The 16,284-nt window shown below is 39.5% G+C and overlaps 1 protein-coding gene across 4 annotated transcripts in view; it reads left to right on the top strand.

Moving 5' to 3' along the window:
* WDR33 (WD repeat domain 33) overlaps positions 1–16,284 on the top strand; it is a 68,304-nt gene that overhangs the window by 41,645 nt on the left and 10,375 nt on the right. For 2 of the 4 annotated variants that reach the window (XM_059479673.1, XM_059479672.1), the window contains exons 8-16: positions 8,110–8,236; positions 8,786–8,940; positions 9,063–9,141; positions 9,655–9,765; positions 10,532–10,626; positions 11,556–11,642; positions 11,861–12,000; positions 12,321–12,473; positions 12,831–13,877. In XM_059479673.1, coding sequence (XP_059335656.1) covers positions 8,110–8,236; positions 8,786–8,940; positions 9,063–9,141; positions 9,655–9,765; positions 10,532–10,626; positions 11,556–11,642; positions 11,861–12,000; positions 12,321–12,473; positions 12,831–13,877 — 1,994 coding nt within the window. Of the gene's footprint in view, positions 1–3,214; positions 3,339–8,109; positions 8,237–8,785; positions 8,941–9,062; positions 9,142–9,654; positions 9,766–10,531; positions 10,627–11,555; positions 11,643–11,860; positions 12,001–12,320; positions 12,474–12,830; positions 13,878–16,284 lie in introns of those variants that run through there. The other 2 variants (XR_009419111.1, XM_059479674.1) reach the window with 2 other exon arrangements.

The raw sequence follows: 16,284 nt of genomic DNA, 5'->3' as shown, positions 1-16,284 counted from the left end.
ACTAGTTTCTTAGTCTGTGTTTAGAAAACCCCACTGAAGCTACTCTAGGTTCAGTTCATCTTAAAATCCCATCAGGTCCTGGAAGCTTCAGGCACCAGTTTGTAACTCATGCCTCACTTCATTCTTGATTCATAAAATACAAGTGGGTGTTTTGACTGTTCAGTGGTTACTTTGACATAAACTCTCACTGTGAGGCTTCAAATTATTTGATATTCTTATAAAATTAATTTTTTCTGGTTCTGCTTTTTTTAAGTTGATGGTACAGGCTATAGGCAGACTCCAAAACACTTGTTTGGTTCATTTTTGGAGTACTTGCCTGGGAAGGCTTTCATGTTTTGGTCTATTTTTACAAAACAATACTGCAATTTGATTCTGTACCCAGATATGAGGCCATAAAGCTATCAAAACTGCAGACAGATTGACAAAATAATGCAATTTCTCATCTGTTGAGTTGATGCTTTTTCTGCCCTCGAAGGACCAGTGTTGTTCCACTCTTGGGCACAGTGTGAACCCCTGTTCACAGAACAGAACCCCTGTTCTGTTCTCCCCTGTTCTGTTCTCCCCTTGCTCAGCCCTGCTGGGGCTCCAGACCCTCAGCCCTCCTTAGAAGCAATGCAGATTTTATCAGATCCAGTGCCAGGGATTCTGAGGAAGGTGCCAGAAAACCAACAGTAGGAAACTCTGGGACACTCTTCCTGAGGGAGTGGGGGTTTGGCTCCTGGCAGATGTTGGTGTTATGAAGCATGAGAGATTTTCTTACAATTGCTGTTCATTTTTTAATGTTTCTTGTACATATTTTCTTATCATTAAATGTAAATGCCCTTGTAAATAAATATTTTCTGTCAATGAAAAGCAAGTGTGTTGCTGCTTTCAAAGTAGGCTGGCTAATTTTTTAACAGAAAAGAACATCTAGTCCCAGCTACTTTACAGGTAATGTAAAAAAAAAAAAAAAAGGTTCCACCTTTTGCAATTAAAAAAACTTCCTTTTAGTTCTCTGATAAGTACATGCAAAGAAATCATAAATAGCAATGAGAATTTTAGTAGATAAGTAAATGCAAGGTGGAATCCAGTCTGCATTTCATAAATAATTTAACTGTGAGGAAAACCTGTCTTGGTCCTTGAATTCAGCCGCATTACTGCTAAGCATTCACTATTTGGAATAAGAAGGTGTTGGAAGTTTTAATGTGGTATATCTTCTCTTTTGACACTTTCTGCCCTTTTTTCTCTGTCATTTCTTCTGAGCTAGCTCTGTGCTTTCTAATTTATTTTTTTTAAGATCACTAGTAACTTTTTAAGTAGAAATAATGACTGCTGTATTGCACTAAAGCATTGTGCTGCATCTAAAGCATTATCACATAGGTGATCTCCATCACAGAGGTGCTTTTAATGATATAAATAGGGGATTAAGTGCATAAAATTGGTGCTAAGTTAAAATATCTGGATGCTGATTAAGCAAAATTAGTGACATTTTAGTAATATTTTTACATACTAAAATAACTTAGTGTTGATAATTAACTGTGGTCAGTCTAGATATGACTTAACTGTGTCTTATGATTGAAAATTGTGAAACGTGCATATTTAATTGATTTTTTTTGTTGTTGTTGTTCTCACAAAGAGAATGTTAAACAGCTTTTAACGTGGTACAGATACTGGTCTCAGCCAGACTTGCTTTGTCCTGATATGTTTTACAGCACAAATAACCTGAGTAGGTATAGTAGTGATAAAGCCCAAAAATAACTTAAGGAATTAGAAAAAAGAAAATATGTCTGAAAGGAGAGGTATCTTTAGAGTGGTGGTAAACTCTAGCATGAACATAGTCAATGATTAAAAAACATGACCTAAACTAGCCAGCATCTTCAGCTCTGTGATTTTTGGTTCTGGTCAAAACAATTCATTTCAGCTTTGGGAGTTGCTCAGCCTCAGTGGATTGAAGAATTTACCAATCCCTCTAAATTTAGCATGTGGGTACCTAAAAACTTCACCCTTCATGCCCAGTTCCCAGATACACTGGAACTCAGCTGCTTTTCTTCTCCTTGCTATAAGCAAGCCCTTGCAGAAGATACTGTCATTGAATTTCCACAGGTGTAAAGAATTCACTTTAATGGTAATTACATATGTAGCAACTTTAATTCATTATTCTTGCAGTGCATTTACCATTACCAAGCTGTGCAAACACACAATCAGCATTAAATTTAAATTATTTTGCCAGTTCATTAGGGTTTTGTAGAATTCAAACTATTCACTGATTGGTATAAGTTTGGTATGAGCATATACAAATTCTAAACTCATTTATGGAAACACTGATTACCTGTTCTGGGTAATCTTTGGGACAGTAATTTGTTTACCCACACCTGTTTCATTAGTGTTTAGTGATTATTATTGTTTCTTAACCTCCTGATGTCGCAGATGATAAACTGTCCTGTTACAAGAGGTTTTGTCTGGGAAGAAATTACGATTCTAGAAGTGTAAAAAAAGAAAATGATTCATAAATTGTTAAATATGAATTATGTCCCTTTCTATTGCTGAATTAGTAGAATACTAAGGATCTAGAAGACACTCCCTGCAGGTGGATTAAAACTAGCAGTCTCTGCTGTTGCTCTAGATAACAAATTTAATAAACTAGAAGAGAGCTAGACTGAGCAAACAAAGGACAGTACAACTTGTGTTTGTGGTACAGAAGTCTGAAAGTAGGGTGGGAGGCATTATTCTTAATGCCAGTGAAGACTGAAAGGAACTTTTCCTTTAATTCTTTATGCACAACCTCCCACATGATGCTAAAAAGCACAAGCTGGCTGTGTATGTGTGGGGGAAGGGTTTCTATGATATTCATTCTTGGAGTGGAGAGGAGGAAGTGCAGGAGCTCCCAGGACACCTCTTGGGTGAGGACAGTTCACTTAACTTCATAGGGTAAAGAGCAATAAATTACTGAAATTAAATATAAACCTTCCTGCTGAGCTGAGCAGTGGGACCAAAACTGCCCAAGTTGTTTTAGGTGTGGAGTATTCAGTTCCTCAGTGAGGAACAGGGGATTTCTGGGGAGTTGGTAACTGCCATGTGACATTTCAAAAGCCTTTCATAAAAATGGAACAGAATAATGGCAGAATAATCCAATTTACCTAATAGGCTGCAAGCAAATAGTAAATTCTAATGGAATTGTGTAGAAAACTTATAATTCCTTTCTACTAACAATGTTCCCATTATCTTTGACTTGCAGGTCTCTTTTCTGTCCTTTCTTCCTTGCCCTCTTTTTTGGGGGTGGAGAACCTTAGCTTGGTTTTTGTAAGACCCAATGCTGTTCAATAGTTTGACATAAACTGTCACTGTGAGGCATCAAATTATTTGATATTCCTATCAAATTAATTTTATCTGGTTTGTTTTTTTTTTTTTTTTAATTGATGGTACAGGCTATGGTTTGGTTCATTTTTGGAGGACTTTTTGCAGATCCCTTGGAAATAATCCTGTACCAAGGCCCTGCTCTCTGAGAGGTGTGATGTTGTTTTGGGGACACAGAGAACAGGAAGGTCAATGTCACTGTGTGGTGACAAAAAAAGCTGTGATCTAACCAGGCTGGATGGGGGATACACAATTCTGTTTACTCCCCATTTAGAACAGAATTTTTAAAAATATCCAAACAAATAGAATTCTAAGTGACAAACAGTGTAATTGTAGTTAAATGATGGTTAATTCTTTAAAATATAAAAAGTTATAAGTACCCATTTTCTTTGGAATGTGGATGTTAAAATGTGAAGATGCTTTAAGACTGGCATCTTAGTATATGTGTCTACATTCACATAATTGCTGAGAAGGATCTAGAAATTTTCCAGTATCATCTATAAAATTCTCTTTGAGTTCATGTGCATTCAGAATTGGGCACATCCCATGGGGAAAGAATATAAAACAGGAAAGTTGAGCTACAGCAATAAACCTGATGTATCTATAACTGCTATACACAGTTGCATTATAAAATATATGGATATTTTATAGACTATAATATAGAGACAGTGATTCAAACCAGCTTTTTTACATTGTAAGCTATGTTGAGAAAGTCATAGAGAAATTAGTGTGAGGAGGGAAAAAATCATGTCCTTATAATATGTGTGCTTTTCAGACTTCTGACATACTTTATTTGATCAAATACCATTATATATAATCTTATTATTCACTAGCCAGGATTTCTGTTCAGTGTCCTTTAAAGAACAACCCTTCAAAGAAATTGGTTAGAACGAATAATAATCAGTATTCTAATTAAGAAGATTGTGACTAAGGGCACTCAAAGCATTTATTATGCATGTGAAAGGTAATACTGGGGAACTACTTCTGTATCTGAGCTTTTCAAAGGTGCTACATGTGCCTGTCTTTGTTTTTCTGCAAATTTATTAAATGGTTGAGAAAAATTGTAGTAAGTAAAACCAACAAGTGTTTGTATATAGGTTTATGCTCAGACTTTCACTCATGTTTTTAAATTGCTTGAATTTCTCAAAAATGTTTGCCTTCAGTCTTTCATTTTGGTTGGTTTGTGGGATTTCTATGGCCACAACTCCTACAGAATTCACACATTTCAATTCATTTATCCTTAAAGTGTCCCTACAAGACAGGGAGTTGATAATAAGGTCCATGCAAAGGAGAAGGAGTTGTTCAGAGAGGAATTCTCACCCTGCAGCTCAAGCAGAGAGGCAGATATGTGTGTGTGTGTGTGTGACTGTTGAAATTACTGAGCAAAAGCTGTTGTCAGCAAACAGGGAATGTAAACTGCAGAGATTTGCATGAATTAAGGTTTTCTGAGCTTGGTGTCTGGGGACAAGGGGGTTTTGTACCAAAGAAGAGGCTGATTCCCAACACTAAGAAGTGAAAACAACTGTGAAATAAATCTGTGAGGTGGCTTTTTCTCTGGAATGTTATTTTAAATGTATTTTCTGCATCATGTGTCTCATTACAGATAATAGTGTGCCCATGTCTCAGCAGAAAGAAGGAAAAGTAATATACAACGTCAGTTGCTTCAATTTTAGAAGAAATTAAGAAAGGTCTGATTAGATGATGCTATTCAGTTATTTTGGTTATGTAAATGTTCTGAGTTAGTTCATCCCTTGTGAATAGTTTATTTCAAGCATAATTGTTGTAGGGAAAAATTTCTTTTCTCTTGAGAAAGCTTCAATGGATTAGGTAGCTAAAGCTGAGTGTGTGATGGTCCCATTTCTGCAGAGCTGGGGCTCAGAGGCTCTGTTGAGGGCAGGATCCATCAATGGTTTGATTACACAGGAGAGTCCCAGCTTTCCCCTCTTCTGCCATAATCCAGAGTGCACTGGTTGAAAGAAAGCTCTCTGCAGGAAATGCCAGTGACCTGTTTAATCATACAAAGATTATAACAATTAGGGTTTTAAATATTGTGTCTCTGATCCCTATGAAGTATTAATGTGCTGATAGCCAAAAGCCTTTTGATAAGTGCCCAGTGGTTTATCTGCTCTGGTTACAAGAGTGTCCTGGGGTCTTCTCCTGCCTCTCAGCTCTGTCAGCCTGTGCTGTGTCACTGCCTCTCCCTCCTGAAGACTTGCAAAGGGTGAGTGCTTCAATTGCTGTTTAACACTGCCCGTTCTAAGCCTTATCTTTCTCAGGGTACATATTTGTCTTTGGGCTGGCTTAACTCAAGAAGAGCCTAAAGCAGGGCCTTGCTCAGGATGAGCTGTCACCCAGAGATGGCCTTTCAGCATCACTTGTTTTCTGGATGCAATCCTTTCCATCAAGCATAGTTAGCCCTATGTTTTCCTGTGCTTTTCCATTGCTAGCTGTCCTTGTTTCAGGAACAGCAACAGTACCAATGTCACTCCATGCAGGTAGCAGATTTTTATGGTTTGCTGGGCTTGGTTTATTTCATATCTGTGATGCATTCTAGTCTGAACACATTTTCGTATGATTCAGCCAAGCATTAACTTTAATGGGGTGTTTTTCTATAAGGGTCTTGAATTAAAATCTCCTCTCTTTCCCTGGGGACTGCATGATGACAACTACCTACAGCACATCCTTAGCTGGGAATCTGCCAGCATGGATTCCCCTCCCCTGTGCAGGAGGAGCACTTTCTCCCTTATTCCTGCCTGAATTGTTGCTTCCAAACAAACACTGGGAAGCAAGGTTTGTTCAGCTTCATGTTTTAGTTGAGAGATTTAGTCATAGCAAATGCAGACAGTGTCTGACACTTCTTTCTGCATTAGAAAAGCCAGAGAGAAAGGAAACACTACATCTAGAGTGCCTCTCTTGGTAGCCCAGACCACAGCACATTGATGGTCTTGTCAACTTGAGGCTCTTGCTCTTCCCTGAAACCCCAAATATTCCAGAGATAATTCTGCCTGTTGTGCCTGGGGGGGAGGAGTTGGGTTCCTTGATCTGTATTGTCAGCCAATTCTTACAGTTGTTCCCATATACTTGCCAAGGCTGGATTCATTTCTCCTTTGGTCAGGAACCTCTTCCCTGTCTGTCCTTTCCTCCAGAGAGGAGGAAAGTTGCACTCATTTGAGTGTACTCTACATGTTATGAGTTCGCTTCTATTTTAAGATGCAAGTATATTCCATATTCTGATGCCAAAAGATTTTTACTTTTTATATATTTTTCATATATTCCTAGCTCTGTAGACTTCTATTGAATAGTTACATGGTTTCTCAGCTAGCATTCAGTACTTTTCCAGTACTTGTTAGACAGACACATTCCTGGAATCCCATTCTAAACTCTCTTCAGTGAACCAAGGCCATTCTTCTACTTCCCCATGTGTGTGGACATGAACAATGTGAGGAGAAAGACGGGAGGTTTCAGGAGGAGGCTGAACCAAGGGGGGAATTTCTTCATTAACTATACTTTTAATTGGGTATTCTTGTCAATTATGCTAATTTGCTAAACTTATAAAAGTGTCATAGCCCTATATCACATGTGCATTTTGCCATAATTACATCCTTCAATAAACAGTAACCACCTTTATCCTTTTAATCTTTGCCTTGTGATTTCAGGGCTCAGAAGGGCATCAATTCCAATTTGATTTTTCTGTGGCCTCAGGAAAACTTCAACTGATGCTTATTTTTAATGTCTTGTCAAAGTGAGATCTGTGTTACGACAGCTTGTGCTGCTTTAAGTTATGTGTTCCACTGTGTAGCAGAGCAGTCTGTGTGGGAGCTGTCTGACTTGATGGCAATCCTTAGTTTTTCCTGGGTGTGCTCTCATTCTTCCATGCCATTTATCACTTCAGTGCCTTCATGTTGCAGGCAGACCCTCCTTTCTCAAATTGCTTTTTTCTTCAGTTGCTGCATGCTGCCTCATTTTCTGGGATGGACTATTACTGTTGGCCCTGCCTTGAAGTGGGCTGATGTGGAGAGAGATTGGAGAAAGAAATTATTGCTTGTTATTTCATTCTTATAGTTAATCTCAGAAACCTCATTTTGTCATGCAGCAGGAACAGGCTTTTTTTTTTTTTTTTAATGGATTTTAGCTATCTGAACAGCACTGATTCTCTCTCAAGTTCAGTCAATTTAAAAGGAAATTATATCACAAGGGTTTTTCTTTGCTAACTCTTAAGCACTGGAAAAACCTGAATCCCTGTAAACTGGTAAGAGATCACATCTCATCAGGTTTCTTTTCATCATATACTGATTTAGTTTTCAGATCCATTATTTAATTTCTTTGCTTATTTTCTGAAAGGACAGTAAAAGGATAGTACTGATAGGATAGGAATAAATAGGTATTTGCTTTATATTTCTTCAGTTTTTCACTGAAAGAAGTGTCACACAATCATTTTACCTCACCACCTCCATATAAATGCTTCATCAATGCTACATTTAAAATACTGTGAAGTTGTCTAAGGCCAAAGCCTAAAGAAAAGGACCAATTTAAAGAGAAACTTCTTAGAGAATTTTTCCAGTGAGCTTGATTTGAAGGTGTAATCTGAGGAAAAAGTGCTCCCATTAATTAGTGGGAAGGCAAGCTGAATAACTTGGAAGAGATTTTATTTCCTTTATGTTTTGTAACCTGTGCTCTGTGATGTTTTTCATTCAGTTTTAAATTAGTTATAAGGTGAGCACCCTGTAATTTTCCCGTGTCTGTCAAATCTCAGAATGGACAATTTTTATCTTACAGGCCATGGAGCAGATGTGAAATGTGTTGACTGGCATCCAACCAAGGGATTAGTTGTTTCAGGAAGTAAAGATAGCCAACAGCCCATCAAGTTCTGGGATCCAAAGACTGGCCAGAGCCTTGCCACACTGTGAGTTCTTACCCACAGATTTTGTATTTGCTCAAATATAAACTAACTTTATAAAATAATTTTTTCTTAATTCCCTTCTTAGCTCTTTTCCTCACAACTTTTCAGTCATACACAGTTGCTTTACACATGAAGCTGGTGCTTTAGCTTTGCCAGAAAATCCAGAGGTTAGATGAGGACAAGTCCCTACCTGGAAAATTGAGACTTTAACATTTGTTATTTAAATTTGCTTTGTTCTTTTTCACAGTTAATCTAGCCACATAGTTCTCTCACAGACTGAGATAGGGAAAAACAAATGAGGTGATGAAAACTTTGTTATGCTGCAGTAGAAACTGGATACTGTCTCAGTGAGTGCTACCAGTTGCTTTGCAGTACAAACGACCATGATCAGAGCACAGGCCTTTGCACAGGAATCCCCAGTGTTCTGCTTTAGTAGCCTGAACTGCCTTGTTATTGACCTGAATATTTGTGACTGGCAAACAACACATTTATATCTGTGTCTGAGACATCAGCTTCAGGACAAACAATCTGTTTGTTTCTCTCTGCTTGCAGACATGCTCACAAAAACACAGTGATGGAGGTGAAGCTGAATCTCAATGGCAACTGGCTGCTGACAGCTTCTCGTGACCACCTCTGCAAGCTCTTCGACATCCGCAACCTGAAGGAAGAGCTTCAGGTCTTCAGGGGGCATAAGAAGGAGGCCACAGGTCAGAATTCTTTTTATTATGTAGATTGTTATTGTTAAGCTTAGATTTAAAATCAAAATTATTTCCATTTATTTGAAATCCTAGTATTACACCTTGTGGTTGTGACTTGCTGTGTGTTTCAGCTGTGGCCTGGCATCCTGTTCATGAGGGGCTGTTTGCCAGTGGAGGCTCTGATGGGTCCTTGCTCTTCTGGCATGTTGGGTATGTGGCATTTTCATCAGCACACTGGAAAGGTGTTGGTCAGCTGTGCAAGCTGTTAGACAAAACACAAAATACCTCTTTTCCCCTTTAGGTCTATATTTAACCTGCATATTTGTGGTAATACTTCTTCTCTGTACCTGAGGAATTTGTTAATATGCTTCATTTATGAAGAAGTTTGCCTGTAGAAATGGGCTTTAAAGGGTACAGTTGCTTGCACAAAACTAGCTGTGTGTTTTGTGATGAATGGTTGAAACTCCTAGTTTCTTAAAGCTTGTTCTGAGGTGCTGTAATTATTTTGGTTTTAAATGTACAATTAACAATCCCTACATTACTGAACTGCCTATTAAAACCACAGGGAACAATCAGTTCACCCAGTAGAAAAATGACAGAGGGTTAAATTTGACAAAATATGGGATAGAGGATGAACAACAAGTGAATAGCAGAAGTTTTCTGTTGTAGCTGTAAGAGATATTCAGCTGTGTATGATAAATTTTTATTTTTTTAATGCATCAGGGTTGAGAAGGAGGTTGGTGGAATGGAAATGGCCCATGAAGGAATGATCTGGAGTCTGGCATGGCATCCCCTTGGACACATTCTGTGTTCAGGCTCAAATGATCATACCAGGTAATTTCAAGTATTTAAAGAGAAGGTCTAAGGGAACATATTTACTTTTAGAAACTTGAATAGTATTTGGCATCAATGAATAAATAGATTGGAATGGTTCTGTTACACAACCAGTGGCCAAAGAGAGACACAACTTATGTTAATAGGAAGCACTAGGTGACATTTTACATTACAAGGTAGAGTCTCACCTCTTGTAACAAATATTACAAGATTTTGCTTGGTGGGAGCTTTTAAATCCACTGAAAAAAAATTTTAAAAAAGTAATTCTTGTCATTTCTTACTGAGGAAATACTCCTATCTCCACAGCAATTTTTCCTGCAAATCATCTGCTGGTCATGTCTTTTCACATTGCAGACATGTTCAGAGGCTGTAGTTTGGGTTTTCAGGTTGGACATGCTATAAACACAGTGCATTTTATAAATGCAGTAAATTTTTGTGGGGGCATGTGCATATTTAGTGTATATGAATAATATACTTGAGCAAGGTGGTTTTGGAATGGACTAGAGATTTTTTTTTCATCATTGATGTTGATGCCTTGTACTTACACCCATTACACTTTGAAGTATCTTCTAGGTTGTAATGTTGGGTTTTTTAGTTTTGGTTTGAAGCTCATAGCCTGTGTTCAGATCTAGAGCTAAACGTGATTTTGTAAGAGTTGAATCCTTACATAATCAAGATACTACACTAAAAATCAAAGAACTAATTAGATTAAAAGCTGTTCATGCTCTTGACCCTTTAATGAGATCATGTAACTTCCTTTTGACAGCAAGTTTTGGACTAGGAATCGGCCTGGAGATAAAATGCGAGATCGTTACAACTTGAACCTGCTGCCTGGGATGTCAGAGGATGGGGTGGAATATGGTGAGGCATTTTTCCTCAATAGGGAAGGAGGAGGATTGGGGTCAGGAACAGGCCTAGGTCATTAGGAAACACTTCTGGATAAGATGAGGAAGCAGAATTATAGCATTGGGGACCACTTGGGCAAAAATACCTTTTTGTAAGGATGATTTTACTGCCTGTGTTATCAGTGATCATCATTCCAACAGTGGGTTTTCTTCTGTTTCCACAGCTCCAGGAGGTAAGAGCTGCTCTGTCAGTCACAGGAAGGAGGTTTGGCTCTCCCTCTGGCAATATCTCCAGTTTCCTTTTCTTTCTGAAAACTTCATCTGTTTTCAAGGCTTCCATAGTCCTGAACTGCAACAGGAAAAGCAATAAGAGTTCTACTAAAACCTTTAAACTTTACTCTTAAGGATTTATCCCAATAATTTTAGGCTGCTCAGCATTGCCCAGCTCAATGGTGTGCCTCAGCCACCTGTAGTTGCATCTGTTTCTTCAGATTTTTTTATTATTTGTGGGGTTTTTTTTCTTTTTGGAGGAGGGGGTATTAAAGTGCAGCACTTTAATACAAGTTAAATTTTAAAATATATAGATTTATTATAACAAAAATGGGACTGGTTATGAGTTACTACTTCTTTTTCTGAGCTTCTACCCTAAGTAGAAGCTTCTACCCTAAATAACTTCTCTTACTGAGCTTCTACCCTAAATAATCTTCCTGAAAGGACATAGTTTTTGACCTTTTAGGGTGTATTTATAAATCTGAACTTGCAGTTCTTTGAATATCCTCTAATTCATACATGAAACTAAATTGTGACCTACCAGTTGTAAAATATCTATTTACTACTGGAATGTGATACTAATGGTAAAACCATGTGAGAATCCAAAGGGATAAAGTAGTAATATAAAGAAATATTTTCCAATTATAAATATTTATTGTTTTTTTTTTTCTCTAGATGATCTGGAGCCCAACAGCCTGGCAGTCATTCCTGGGATGGGAATACCTGAACAGCTGAAAATAGCTATGGAGCAGGAGCAGATGGGTAAGTAAGAACTATGGAGAAGTATTCTCCTGAGCAATCCAGATACTGTGGCACTTCTTTTTCATTCTTTTCATATTCTTTGGCAACTCTTTTCTAAAGTTCTGTGTTGTGCATATTTGCCATGTAAAGAAGGATGAGCTGAAAACCTCTGTGAAAAAAATAAAGGATCTTTGTGTAAGTCTGCATTGCTCTGACTGTTTGTTTCCCTGGTGCCAAAGGGAAAGATGAGTCCAATGACATTGAGATGACAATCCCAGGACTGGATTGGGGAATGGAGGAAGTAATGCAAAAGGACCAAAAGAAAGTGCCACAGAAAAAAGTTCCCTATGCAAAACCAATACCAGCACAGTTTCAGCAGGTAAATACCTGATACAGAGTGAACAGAACAACCTGTTCTTTTCCCAGCTTCAAAAAGTGTGTGTCTTTTGAAATGTTTTGGGTTTTACAGCTCTCCTGTATCAACACCCCATGCAATGTACCACAGTAGCTAGTTTAATTACTATTTAAACATAAAATATTGGATTAAATAAGATGAGGAAGTTTTATTCAGCATTGTTTTTACTTTCAAGTATCCATACTACAAAATATTTCAGCATATCCTTTATCCTTTTCATTGCAGCAATGTGTTGCACACATGTTGTTTTACAGAATTAATCTTGTGTTTCCTGATCTTTATAGGCATGGATGCAAAATAAAGTTCCTTTGCCTCCCCCACCTGAGCCATTGAATGATAGAAAGGAGGATATTAAGCTGGAGGAGAAGAAGAAATCACAGGCAGAGATTGAGCAGGAAATGGCAGCACTTCAATACACAAACCCACAACTCCTGGAGGTATGTATGTGTGGAAACACAGGGATTAATAAGTTTGCTTCAGTCCTTTCTGTGACAGATTTGGACTTCAGCACTAAAGTGAGCAGCTTCCTGCAGCAATTTCACCTGTTTGGCTGTTTTCACTTTTTACAAAAAGGCATCTAATTGTACAGGATATTGCAGTTAATGTGTGATGATGTGAAACCCTCAGTGAGGCCCCCACATCTCACTTTACCAGTGGTTCTCTTCAGTTGGTGATTTCTGTTAGTTACAAGGAAAGCATTCTTAAATTCCTGTGAAATTGGATGACTTTTTCTGATTTTTAGTTATAATACACCTCTGTGCTTAGTTGATTTTCTGTCTCTTGTTTTTGGACAGCAACTGAAGATTGAGAGACTTGCACAAAAGCAAGCTGAGCAAGTGCAGCCACCACCCCCAGGAGGATCTCTCCATGGACCTCAGCCTTTCCCAGGGCAAGGCCCAATGTCACAGATGCCTCAAGGCTTTCAGCAGCCCCTTCCACCTCAGCAGATGCCAATGAATATGCCTCAGATGGGACCTCCTGGCCCACAAGGACAGTTCAGACCTCCGGGACCCCAAGGACAAATGGGACCTCAAGGTCCATTACACCAAGGAGCTGGAGGTCCACAAGGGTTCATGGGACCACAGGGACCTCCAGGCCCCCAGGGGCCTCCACAAGGAATGCCAAGGCCTCAGGATTTACACGGACATCAAGGAATGCAGAGACACCCGGGCCCTCACGGGCCCATGGGGCCCCCAGGCCCACAGGGCAGTGCTGGCCCTCAGGGACACCTGGGACCGCAGGGCCTGCCCGGCTCCCAGACTCATTTAGGACCACAGGGCCCACCTGGCCCACAAGGTCACCTGGGTCCTCAGGGTCCCCCTGGAGGTCAAGGAATGCAGGGCCCACCTGGCCCACGAGGAATGCAAGGACCTCTTCCTCACGGCATGCAAGGAGCTCCGGGATCCCAAGGCATGCAGGGCCCTATATCTCAAGGGCCTTTGATGGGACTTAATCCAAGAGGGATGCAGGGTCCACCAGGACCCAGAGATAACCAGGGACCTAATCCACAAGGGATGATGATGGGTCATCCACAAGAAATGAGAGGTCCTCATATGCAAAGTGGTTTACTAGGACATGGTCCCCAGGAGATGCGGGGCCTTCAGGGACCCCCGCCTCAAGGTTCGATGCTGGGACCGCCACAAGAAATGCGTGGGCCACCAGGTCCCCAGGGCCAGCAGGGACCTCCACAGGGCTCCATGGTGGGGCCTCAAGGAAACATGCAAGGACCTCAGGGACAGCCAAACCCTTCGAGGGGGCCGCACCCTTCCCAGGGCCCTCTGCCCTTCCAGCAGCAGAAAACGCCTCTGTTGGGGGATGGGCCTCGCCCCCCCTTCAATCAGGTACGTGGGGTCTCTGCAACAAGGGGAGTTCTCAGAAGGTGGGAGTGATAACTGGGTGTGCAGGAGAAATGCACAGCAGGAGCTGAGAGAATGGAGGCTGGGTATTCCCAGCAGGACTGAGGTCTCAGGGAAATTGAGGTGATAATAAAAAGGGCAGAATTGGAAATAGGTGATCTTTAAGGTCACTTCCAACCCAAAGTATTCATGATTCTATGACATAACTGTGGTAAGGGATTATTTGGAATAGTAGTTCAGAAACCAGTCTGCTGTGAAAATATGTAACCTTAAGAGAAACCCCCCTTTTTTTTTTTTAATTTAAAGACACTGAACTGTCTTAAGTGGGGTATTTAATTTGGAGCAGACAAGCACTAATAAAAGCCAAATTTCAAGAAACTCAACATAAGAAAAGTATTAAACATAATACTGAGGTCTCAGGGAAATTGAGGTGATGATAAAAAGGGTTCTGTAGCTTGGAAACAGCAGAATTGGAAATAGGTGATCTTTAAGGTCACTTCCAACCCAAAGTATTCATGATTCTATGACAGGTAATTGTGGAAAAGGATTATTGGGAATAGTAGTACAGAAATCAGTCTGCTATGAAAATATGTAGCCTTAAGAGAAACTCCTTTTTTTTTTCTTTTTTTTTAAATTTCAAGACTGAACTGAACTGTCTTAAGTGGGGTATTTAACTGGGAGCAGACAAGCACTAATAAGAGCCAAATTTCAAGAAACTGAACATAAGAAATGTCATATGTATTAATTAAAGCAAGGTATTTCAACTCTCAGTTGTCCAGAGTAGTTAATCCAAACTATGGGGTGGATTTGCCATTGATGCTGACATACCTGGAACCAGCTTAGCTCTGGTTGCACTTAACAGTTGGCTCTAAGTGCAGAGGGATACAGAGGGACACAGCATTTCCATTTTCTGCTCTAGTGCACATCACACAGAGCTCTCAGTGGTTATTGCCTCCCATAAGTTCCTGGCTGGACAGCACCAGTTCTTTCTTTGTCTCAAGTGTCTTCAGTTCTGGGTGAATTTTGAAAGGGAAGTTTGGGGAAAAAAACTCCATACTTAATTGAAAGAAGAAAATGTGTGGTGTTTTTTAATCAGAATTGTCTGTTTTAGACCTGCACTCAATAGTTTCAGTCAAGGCTTTAGACATGCAGAGTACTTGGTGTGTAGTCCAGTACCAACCACAATGAGGAGCTGAATATTCAAATGAGCTTTAGCTCAGAGATTCCTTTTCAGATTGAAGCAGAGTAGCCCACAAGTTGTGGCTTTATTTGAATATTTTTTCCTTACAAATCAAGAATTCCCTCCAGGAGGCTGTTAATGTGCTACTGCTGCTGAGATTTCAAAAGTACCCAAGTTACCAAAGGAGTGTTGGTTCCCCAACTATATAACTTAAACCAGCAGAGTTGTTTCTCATTGCTGTCCCAGGGAAACTCATTTTCCTTTGAGAATAATTGCCCTGCCCTTGCCACTGACACTTTGGAATTCATTAGAGTGCTTTTGATGGGTGGCTGGTTATTTTCTTTGAATACTGCTATCTTAAAGGTTTTTACAGATACTAAAAAAATGACACAGTGAGGTATTGTAACCCATTCTTCCTTCCTTGTGCACCTTTAGTATGGTAATGGCTTTTAAAAATTAACATATTTTAAAATTCATAATGTCAGGTTTTGCTCCATTTTGCTTATTTGTAATATGAATACAGCATAGTTCCTGTTTAAAATGGCCCCATATGTGATTTTTTAAAGCAATAGACTTGAATTTGTTTTGTTTTCTGGATTTGGATTTTTTCTTCTGTAAACCTGTACAAATCTTGTCTTCCTTTTCAGTAGCAGAAGTGTGTGAATATCTGCTTTATCAAGGGCTTGTGACATTAACACAGAACAATTACAGATAATTGCAAGGGTTAATCTCCATATCAAACATCACTGTTACCTGCCCTGGCTGTACACTGGATTTGCTGGGATGCACAAGGCCATTTCCAGCTTTTAATAAAGTGCCTCTTTCTAAACTCTGCATATTTCCCAGCTCAAGCCCAGTTTGAGGCCTGGAATGAATTTTGAAACAGAAATCCCTTGAAAAGGCAGAGTTAGGGCTCTGTGTTCCCAGCTTGGCAGAGCATGGCTTGTTTGTAATCAAGGTTTCTGCTAAGGACAGTTATTTACTGAGTGCTAAAACTGCTGCTTTGCTTAAACACTTCTATACAGGGAAGAAGTTCCATAAAATTTATTTTAAGTAAGCATCTGCTAAATATATGGGAAATGCTGGAACTCCAGGAAGGTTTTGCTCAGGAACAGCAGAGTCACTGTGATAGCTGGCTCTTACCTAGTCAGGATGGATTTGTTCTGGACTCCACTCAACATTCCATCACTAGGAAAGTATTTTTGGGGATTT

Source organism: Ammospiza nelsoni, chromosome 10 (genome assembly GCF_027579445.1).
Source record: "Ammospiza nelsoni isolate bAmmNel1 chromosome 10, bAmmNel1.pri, whole genome shotgun sequence".
NCBI lineage: Eukaryota > Metazoa > Chordata > Aves > Passeriformes > Passerellidae > Ammospiza > Ammospiza nelsoni.
The sequence above is the reverse complement of the archived record's forward strand: the minus strand, read 5'-3'. Positions and strand labels throughout refer to the sequence as shown.